Here is a 10148-nt window from a genome sequence, read left to right as displayed (position 1 = left end):
TCCATTCCTCCGAGGTCTCGTCACCAATGTCTTCGCCTGGTGACTGGAGAGCAAGGTCACGCAGACGAGGCGGTCCCGGTTTCTACAGAATCGGAGAGAAGGAATTCTCGGGCAGACTCTTCCTCGACGGACACCCTACATGTCAGTATCCTCTCGTCAGAATGAGCAAATCGAGCTTTCAAGGACTTCTTTGACCTCGACACCCCACTTCAACCCCCGTATAAGGAGGGCGTCGAAGTCATTTTACTGACTACTGCTTTCTGCAACGGGGAGTAATCTCTCTCGCAACATCGCTCTCCTCTCAATACTGAACTTTTCCCGCGACGGAAACCAAAACAATAGATATTCGATCGCTCAAATGGTATTCGGCTATGGTTCTGGCCAGAGAGCCGACGAGTCCATGATCTCGTCGGCGATCATGGTGTCGGCTGCGTGGTGAGCGCGACTGACGTATCGCGTCTTGAGACGTACATTCCGCTCGACAGAAGACCGCCCTGACTCAGTGAAATAATGAAAGGCTCCTTGTTTGGGAGCTTCTTGATCGCCAATATTCCTAGTGACGACTCCCGGGCCCTGGGCGCAGAGACGTACGCCGTACCTCTCCCGTGAGCGGAGAGAGGGTAGTCGAAAACTGAAAAGCCGAGAGTTGAAACGATGACGCGTCTGGAATAGGTACCGCAAGATTTCGGATCCTAGATTTTCAAGGGAATGCTCGTGAGCGGCACGTCCAGCGTGTATCGACTGGCTCAAGTGTCGATCGGGAAGGAATGAAGAATAAATTACGTCCGCTCCCCTCGGGGCTGGGACCGGATTCTCGCCAAGCGTTCCCTCCACATTGATCATTGGTCATCGGCGGCGTTCGAGAATGGCCAAAAACCATACGGAAGGATCTTCCACCGAGGACTCGGCGCTCCCCGTGAGCGGAACCGTACGAATGTACATCCGACTCACGCTCAACCTGCGTTCGGATACTACAGGGTGGGGCAGTATAAATTCCTCATTCTGAATGATTCCCATGAAATCCGAACCAAGGCGGCTAGCGGAATCCTGCTTACAGTAGAATGACCACGAGGACTTGCAGTTTCTGAAAAAAATTCTCTGGTCCGAGACCCCTCACCAGGTGGACGTTCAAAGTTGACGTTTTGAAGTTCAGCTAACGTCATTCTCATAGAGCTCGGTATCGATTTCCGTGGAAAAAAACCTTTCCCTCGCTTTCCCGCTGATTCTCGTTCTCCAGCTTGAGGATATCGGACCAAAGGAATTTATTCCTGAGAGGGCGAGTCCTCCTGAACATTTTGCCGCAAACAGAACTTCGCTAGCCCTCATGGTTCTGATTCCATGATCAAAACCAAATGGGGAGAATATACTGCCCCACCTTGTATATATTGGCCGCTCACGAATAATTCGTTGTCCTCGTTAGTATAGTGGTGAGTATCCCCGCCTGTCACGCGGGAGACCGGGGTTCGATTCCCCGACGGGGAGATTTTTTGAACCAATCGGTAGACGTCTTATTGATGAACATATCAGTCTCGCTGTTGAAGCCACCCATATCTTCAGCCATGACGGAAGATTGCCTGACGATGAGATTCCGCGCATAAGCGTCTCCCTGAGACGGTTGAATATATAGTTATTAGCAAGCATACATGTCAGGCCCCGGTGGTTAAATCCTCGCCGAAGTTCGATGAGCGATGGCAAAGTCGCGCGGAGGAAGTGGATGCTCTCATCTGATACGATCGAACATTAGTAGTTTCCCCAGTTTCACTATACGCGGAACCTGACTTCCTTGAACCGCGGAGTCCTCCGAATTGCTCTTACTCGAGTAGCGTCTCCGGCCAACTCTCCCGGTCACTTGAGCACCGCCTCGATGAGTGGAATCGCAAAGGGCTAATGCAGCAGCGTCCAAATGTCACGCAGACTTTGTCGCATCATGCGACGTCTGCCGCAGAATGCATACGAAAACGCTGCGCTCGTCGTAGAGTATCCAAAGTTCAGAGAATACCGCTGAGGCGATGCAATGATTCTCCGTAAGTGTCCGCTTTACGAAATATCATAGGTAGCGCTCGTTCTACTGAACGTTTTGGTCTCTACTCGAGCATTTCGGAACGATCGGACTGGCCCGCACAAGAGCGGATGAGCTTTCATAGCCGATTGATAGCCACGAATACGATTAGCATCGGCCCATCCCTGAGGATGAGTCGGAATCTGCTGCTCAGACTTTTGAGAAGGTATGTACGAGTTTATTTGGCAGCATTTCCGAACGCACCATCTACGTTTGGGTGGGGGTTCCGAGAGATACACTGGCCGGAGAGACCGCAAATAGTCGAGCGCTGTTTTATTCTGAGAATAGCGAGAGTCGTTCGCGAGACCTATTTCGGGATCCAGCACATCGAAAGGGGTAGCGAATGAATCGGCCTTGTCGAGCCCTGAGCCTCTTTAATCTCCCGAAACCGAGAGGGACTCGTTCGCTAGACAAGGCCCTCGTGGTCCCGATCTGTCCCAATCCTCAGGAATAAACCCCGGAGCGTCATGATACCAAAAACGAGATACGAACAAGTTTCGAGCCCGAGATTAGGAATCTTGGAGATGAATATCTTCGCGAGAGCCACTGCCAAGCGCTTGCGTCGACTCCCGCGGTCCGCGATCGAGATATACCGGAAGCGCGTGCCGTGGTACTTGACGCTTAGCGAAGCGTCGAAGCGCCACCGCCGCTCGTGGTGGTCGCTGACGGAACTACGGCCACAACAGAGAGTCTGTGGGAAGCCGTCGGCTCTTATGCTGTTGCTTCCTTGCTTGTAGTCTGTATCTAGCTGCCAGTGCGGCTGGTAGTGGCCTCTCACGCGAGGCCAAATGGCTCGGAAAGTCGGTGTTGTTGAACTCAGAGTTCGTTCCAAATGGTACAAACTCATCGCAAGTCTCGAAGAGGATGCTATTGTGGTCAGCATCGACGAAAACAACTTCGACACACATCAGTCAGCCAACAACAGCGATGTCAACTCGAACGTTGTGCCTGGACCTGGACGGATCGGTGAGTCTAATCAGCTGATTCGGACCTTCTCGGTAGAGAAGTAGAGCCCATGATCCGGCTGCTGTCGGCCGAGTTCGAATTTGATTCTGTAGATCCCGGCCATGCATTTCGGGGGGATTCTCACTGTCAGATCGATGAAGGGGAAGTCTGGTCCTTCATCATGAGTAGGTGAGGCTTATCGGAAGGCGACTCAGGGCCGAAGCTGCCTTTCGTGTGGCATCGTTTCGATCCGCTCTCTCGGGACGCTGTGAATTTTTGAAGAGATTTCGGAAGCCGGAGATGGCGATAAGCTCTACGTTCATGGACTCTCGAAGGGTCCTCCGCTCAAAGAGGACGAGAAATAGGACGGCAAGTCCCGATTCGGTGCAACAGGTGTGCACGCAACGTCGAGAGGTCGTGTGGTCTGCGCGTCTATCTAACCGTTCGCAATAGCGCTCCTGTTCGAGAGCTCCACTCCGCGAACACCGATCCGGGAAGTTCAGCCCGAGAGGTGCATTCCGGAAACTTACTCCCCGGAAAATAGCTGCTCGAGCAGTAGGCGGTACGTCTGCCACCGACGGAGTTCTGGCTGCCAGACTTCCACCAGGCTATACGGCGCGGGCTCTGTCCCACGCTGAACGGGCATCCATTTCCTCCGGAAATTTTCTCAATTCTCCGCTTGTGACTGAGGGAAGCTTTGGCTTACAGTGCTCGTCAGGAATACAGCATGTCGATCGCCGAGTTTCTGCATGTCCGACGGGCTCTTGCTCGACGTGCCGTGAAGCGGGATCTCTCACATCAGTTCCGAAGCTCGCGCGAGCTGTTCTCGGACTGTGAAATTCAGACCAAAAACGCGAAACTTCATTCCAGACCACGATTCGCCCGATGGGAGAGCCAACATTCCCGAATCTCTGGCGAACATCAAGAGGAAAGTTCGGATAGAGAAAACACACTCGGCCGGGCTCGGCATATCCATCAAAGGAGGAAAGGATAATATGATGCCGATAATCATTTCCAAAATATTCAAGGTAGCGTTCCCTAGGCGAAAGTGATCCAATCAGCGATTATTTCTGAATAACTTATGTGGCTCCGTATCCCTTGGTGCAGACTCGTGTGGTCGAAACAATAATATGCTTTCGAGACTCAACCTTCTTGGAATCTTTATAGCTGCGAATCTCGCTGCTGATTAGTAGTTCTGCTCGTTGACGGAATCGGAAAATTGTACGATTTACTTCTCGTGTGGGGTTAAGGATAATACTTGTCGAACGAGCTCCGCGAGATCGGAATGAAGGACCCACAACGCGAAAGTTGATGCCTCCCACGGATAATACATCCAGATCCAAGAGATGTTTCGCTTGGCCTCATCAAAGCCGCGACGGTTTTTCTTGGTCTCTCTCGGACATTGGGGCCCCTTTATGAAAGACACCTCTGCGATAGCATATGATTCCGTAAACAAAAATGCGAATTCCTCTAGACCTCTGCGATCCCTCGCCAATTGTGAACCCGTTCTTGAGCTGATCGGTCTAGTCGGTTTCTCGGAGAAAATTCTACCACTCGGAATCCAGAAGCGAATCACCAATAAAGCAATCCTTCCACTCCGTGATCAGGGCCAAGCGGCGGATCTCACCGAACAGCTTTACGTCGGCGATGCGATTCTCAGCGTCAATGGCGAGAATCTGCGCGATGCAACGCACGAGGAAGCTGTCAAAGCTTTGAAGAGAGCCGGCAAAATAGTGGACGTTGAAGGTACGTTCGATCCGCTGATATTTCTCTGAAGATCATACTCCCATTTCGCTTTGCCATGAATTCCATTGCAGAGCAATGTGTGTCGGACAACTCTCTCGTCACACTTGATTGTAAAGATACAAGCTATCTCGGCCAGGTGGTGTTTACACAATGTTTTGAGCGCCAATAAAAGGTGTAGGCCTGATTGAACTCTCTGAACTCTCGACAACTCTCCTGGGAATATTTGCGCGATTCAATCCGGCCTGTATTCTCGTAGATTATGGTGAAGCGTCATGGTGACGCTCTCCAGCGATCAGATTGTCTGTGAGGCGCTGAGGATCGGAAAATCCTATTCCAGTGAAATACGTTAAAGAAGTCACCCCGTACTTCCGGAAAGTATCGATTCTGTCTGAAATCGGCTGGGAGTTGGACTCAGACCTGCTTGTGAAGTCGGTGCCGTCGACGCACTCCAACACTTCGAGACGGATACCGCTCCTGCTGGCCCTTGTCACGAGAGGACACTCGGAACCTGACAGTGCCAATCGGTTTGTACCCTCTCGGACGATTTCCCCATCTTCGGATTGTCTCAGGAATGGCCACAAGAGAAGGAATTATGACACCGCAGTCTCTCACGAGTCGCGCATCGACTCCATAATTGATTTTTCTTTCCTCGTTCCAGAATCATCGAAATTCATTCGCCGGACCGTAGGCAGAGCTGTATAATTCGTTGCCTTGATTCGAATCAAGCGTCCCTGTGGCTGAGAGCTATCAACGCGGTCACCAACGAACTCAACTCGCACGCGCTGAGAGACACGAACGAAGCTATCGGTGAGTCGGATGTAACCTTGAAGCTAGTTCTTGATGCCGTCTAATTCCCTCGCCCGGTATTATGGCCCGAAAGAAGCCGGTGGCCACGCGTGGCTCCATGTGCTTGATAGTGGACAGGAATATAATCAGCGGAACATTACAAACAAGATTGTTATTCACAGGTGACGTGCTCGATTCGGCACCAATAGAGCATTTCGGTTGGCTGTGCGAACAGGATCCTCTCGCTGCTGCAGATCGCATGTGGGCGCCGGTCTTCGTCGCGATTACGCAGAACGATCTACTCTTCTATGACATTGTCCCGTGGACTCGAGAAGCTTGGGCTGTGCCTGTCACGAGTGAACCTCTCTACGTATTGCGGTGAGGCGAATCATTGCTCGACAGCGGGAAATCCTTAGAGCTCCCAGAGAAGCTCTGATAAATGTCTGACATAACGTATTATTCGACGATCGCACTAAATTCTCTCTCATCACTTCGCAGGGTGGTCGCCAGTAGTTTAGAGAGGCCGGGTTCACGAGCAGGATCAACTCAATCACTTTCAAGAGGTTCCCTGGGGCGCCATTCTGTGAGCAGTCTCCACAGCCGTAGTCTTGAGAGCAACGGAACATCGACCGAAAGTTTTTGCAAGTTCTCAGTGAGGGTAGGGACATCGAAAGGGGTGGAGGTTCGGATTTTCCGCACCGAAACAGCGTCATCGAGAGCTTCGTGGGTTCGTGGCATCGTGAGCGGCTCTCACAACTGTGTCGCGCGTCAAAAAATAGTCAAATTCGGTCAGTGAATTCTAGCTCGGAAGCTCTACCTCATCTCATTAAGATTGATGATTCATAGCGAACCCTCGGTCCGATAGTAGATCAGGAGCCAGCCTCTAATGGAAGTCATCCCGATCCCTTTCACAGAGTGCAAGGTTGGGAGCGGCAGCATGAACATGAGTTGCATGCTGAGCATTCATCATGAAGATGGTCTGAGTCTCGAACGGTTAGGACGTCCTAGGTCCCAGGAACCGGACGGTCCCCTATGGGCTCACCCCTTCGAACAAATCGAGAAGTCGGCAGATGATAATAAACGATTGCTTTACATAAAATTCAAAGGAGAAGACATTCCTCGAGTGAGTGGTCCCGCTCCCGCCACGGTACCTCGCTCTCAGGCTCGAAATTACTTGACAGGAATAAGCGATGTTCATTAGAAACAATCGAATTTCGTTTTTTCTTCCAGGAGCTCGATATGATGGGCTCGCCAAAGCCAGCAGTCTTCGCCCTTCAATCCTTCCTTTCGGCCAAACTCACCCGCTTAGGACTCATGGCCTGAGCAACATCCTAGATCAGTTCATGGAGCATCTCATGAGCCGGAGCTCCTCCGCTTCTCGCGGAAGTTCCCTCATCCCGCGTCGTTTGTAACCCGTCATGGCGCCAAGGACATTCTGTAGATCTTATCAGAAGAACTCCGATCCTATTCATCTCAAGAATCTTGGCGGCGCAGGAAAGCTTCTGATGATCTTCTTGAAACTTTCCTGTCTGATTCAGGAGCTCCTTGCCAACTTAGAATTCGGACGAGCATTGTATGTAACATCCGCGTAGATTTCAGAATGCGCGTCTGTGCGCGCTCTTCGTCTCATTCAGTATGAAATGTTGTCGAAAGTGGGGTCCTAGAAGAAGAGCGGTCAATAACGAGTCAAGGCGGAATAGGCTCCTAATGTGTTCCGGTTGTGTTTTGAAAATATGCGCCTTGTGTTTAGCAATTCACCTCCCTCCGATGTCATGCATCAGGAAGATTGAGGAAGGGATACCTTCTTTGGAAAATCGGAACCAACTCTGCTGGGCCGCGAAGGAGAGCCCTGCAGTCGACGGAATTAACATTTTTGAATGACAATGATGCGATTCGACATGAAGCTTTAAGAATCAGTCTCAATGAGAGGATTGATGATAATTGTTTATCGATCGAGTAATATATGAGGATATCAGTGAATTGAGAGGAAAAATACTCCGTAAAGATCCACTAAGACGAGAGGTTGGCCGAGAAACCTTCGGTTCGCGGTCGGAGGTGTTTCCACAAATAAATTTGAAGTACGGCTAAATTCTGGTTTTGTGGGAAATAGTAATTCCTTCTCATTGTCAGTCTCATTCCCCTCGAGATGATTTCGATCATCACCGAGAGCCGTTTATTCCATCCCAAGCTTCCGAATCATACAGAGCCGACAAATACGCCACAGATCAGAATTTCGAAGGCAAGCTCGGGGCAACCATTTCTTGGGTCAATTCGTCGATTTTTGTAGCTCCGAGAAGCCCCATCGTCGATCGTACCTCTCTCGCTAGGATTGAGAGGACTTCTTCAACTCCCGCGGCTCCCTGTCGATAGCGAGTCAATTAACAGCTTATCAAGCAGCATGAGTCTCAAGGCCTAGGATTCATCGTGGAGTAAGGAATTCGCCGGCCGTAATTGTGCGGCGAATTTTCGTAAGCCTGCCCCTCTCCTCCCCAGAGGATCCAAAAAGGCCGCACATGCAAACCGCCGCGGAATTCAAAGCTCTGATCATGACGCTTCGGTATGACCGGGAGATCCGAGTTACGCCAACCATTCTCGAGATATTCACCTTGTAAGCCAAGCCCCATAGAATGGGTCTACCGATGAAGACAGCTTTGGCTCCCATGCATAAGGCTTTCACGACATCCGATCCTGTGCGGACGCCTCCATCCAAGTAGACCTCACACCGGCCCTGTACTGCGTTTACCACTTCTCGCAGAGCATCGATCTGAAGTTTCCAAACGAAATCCTGATCAATTTTCCAATCTGTTTTGCCGTCACCGGTTCCGAATAATTCGACACTCACGGTTGCGGGAGCGCCGTCGAGTTGTCGCGCGCCGTGGTTAGAGACAAGGATTCCGTCGACCCCGTGATGAACAGCGAGCTCAGCATCTTCAGCTAGAGGAAGAGGTCGATCTTTCATCACGAATCTGATTTCCGCAATCCAAAGCTTCCCGTAATCGCTGAGCAATCCGAGAACCTCGTGCATCGAATGTACGAGAACCAGAGGGGTATCGGCCCACTTGCCTGTGACGATTCCTTTAAGGACGATCTTGAGCTTGGTGATCTTCCTCAGCCAGTCAATATCTTGCCACGAAACCGATGGGTCGAAGAGGGACTGCGAATACTCGAGAAGCCAAGAGCCCTTTTCGGCGATGCCTCCTGCCATGCTGTCTTCGAAGTTTGCGAGTTTCAAACCAGGAGGCATCTCGAACTTATTTCTCGCGTCAGCCCGACGGTTTCCTAATTTTTAGGGACAAGAATCCCTGATGATTGTACTCGAAGTTTGCGTTTAGAGTCTGTCGTTGGGATATCAATTCAATCTCAAGAGAATATTATACGAGAGAGAGCTTCTCACGCACCCAGATACGGTGTGTCCACCGTCAGGCACAGCACGCGGTAACCAGCCGTCTCCGCTCTTTTGACAAGCTTCTCTGTGACTTCTCTGTTCTTATAAATGTACAATTGGAACCACAAGCCTCCCCGACCGACCGTCCAGTTATTGAACTCGTGGGCAACGTCCTCGAGACTCGTCGTTGAGAGCGTTGACAGCATCATAAGAGTCCCTGTCATGCAAAGAAACGAGCTTCACACTTCTCCTACTGAACCGTCTCTGAAGGGATTCGCGGGCTAGGATCCTAAGGAGGTTGCTCATGTGGATGTTTATGAGTTCGGGAACCTTTGGTGGATGCCCCACGCGCCGTGTCGAGTTCTCCTCTAGAAGAAGCCAATCGCTGCATGGCGGTCGATGCTATGCAGACCGGGAAGTTGACACTTGTGCCCAGAACCGATGTACTTGCGTCGATCTTACTGACGTCACGCAAAACACGCGGTCGGAATCTATACCTGGAGTTTGACTTTAATATGGTCACTGACATGGCGGATGACAGCGAACGGGGTCGTTGACGGGGATGAGATTGGATGACTACAGATCGCGGTACACGATGACGGAGCAAGGACCCACCTCTGGAAAGCGTTTTCATTGTCCCTCAGCGTGAATTCGGTGTCGGCGCCGCTCCGATAATAATCCCAAGCCTTTGAGGGAATCTTCTTCGAGGCGATGTCTTCCAGATCCTTCAAGCACGCAACCTGCATTTTGAGATGGATGCTCGGCAATCTCGCTACTGCTCCAGAAAACTTTCACACCGACGGAGACAGTCTCGAAACAATAGAGATTGAGAAAGGGTAGCCTGACGATAAGATCCTAGCCCTCTCACGCAGTGGCTGAGCGATCATATTCAATCATATTCCCCGGAATTATCCATACCCCGCAGTCCCCCAGATGCGATATCGGGAGATTTTGTCTGGATGCCAGATGAAGCCTCGATTCCCCATCCTCATGATATTCGTCGTGACCAAGAGGCCGAGTTCTGGGACCACTCTTGGGTGTCACGCATTTTTCAACGCTCGTCATGTCTCTCCTCCACAGATGCTTCGTTTCAGCCGAGGAGCCCACAATCTAACGCATCCACTCGGTGAGCTCACCCCCCATCCCTTTCATGCTGACGAGGCCCGGAATCTCCTCTTACATCACTCGCTTTAGGACCACCAGTCGGCAAATTCGCTATTTCCGTGG

The 10148-nt window shown here is 51.1% G+C and overlaps 2 protein-coding genes and 1 non-coding gene across 3 annotated transcripts; 2 read left to right on the top strand and 1 right to left on the bottom strand.

Annotated features, from left to right (window-relative positions):
* Positions 1–1410: 1410 nt before the first annotated feature.
* TRNAD-GUC (transfer RNA aspartic acid (anticodon GUC)) lies at positions 1411–1482 on the top strand. Its single transcript has one exon. It is a non-coding gene; the product is annotated as a tRNA-Asp (tRNA).
* Positions 1483–2808: 1326 nt separating this feature from the next.
* Syn1 (Syntrophin-like 1) lies at positions 2809–6925 on the top strand. The gene is made up of 9 exons (XM_003744369.1): positions 2809–3025; positions 3875–4032; positions 4612–4750; positions 5088–5274; positions 5409–5557; positions 5719–5914; positions 6035–6324; positions 6451–6659; positions 6767–6925. The coding sequence occupies exons 1-9, from the start codon at positions 2848–2850 to the stop codon at positions 6857–6859; spliced, it is 1599 nt and encodes a 532-aa protein (XP_003744417.1). The 5' UTR covers positions 2809–2847; the 3' UTR covers positions 6860–6925.
* Positions 6926–7659: 734 nt separating this feature from the next.
* Hao (Hydroxyacid oxidase) lies at positions 7660–9708 on the bottom strand. The gene is made up of 5 exons (XM_029111753.1): positions 9537–9708; positions 9252–9418; positions 8935–9138; positions 8142–8815; positions 7660–7896 (listed from the first exon to the last, which is right to left on the bottom strand). Exons 1-5 carry the CDS (start codon positions 9665–9667, stop codon positions 7762–7764), a joined length of 1311 nt encoding a protein of 436 aa, XP_028967586.1. The 5' UTR covers positions 9668–9708; the 3' UTR covers positions 7660–7761.
* Positions 9709–10148: the final 440 nt, after the last annotated feature.

Source organism: Galendromus occidentalis, unplaced genomic scaffold (assembly GCF_000255335.2).
Source record: "Galendromus occidentalis unplaced genomic scaffold, Mocc_1.1 scf7180000077464, whole genome shotgun sequence".
NCBI classification, from domain to species: Eukaryota; Metazoa; Arthropoda; class Arachnida; order Mesostigmata; family Phytoseiidae; genus Galendromus; species Galendromus occidentalis.
Note: the sequence above shows the minus strand (reverse complement) of the source record. Positions and strands in the feature narration are given on the sequence as shown.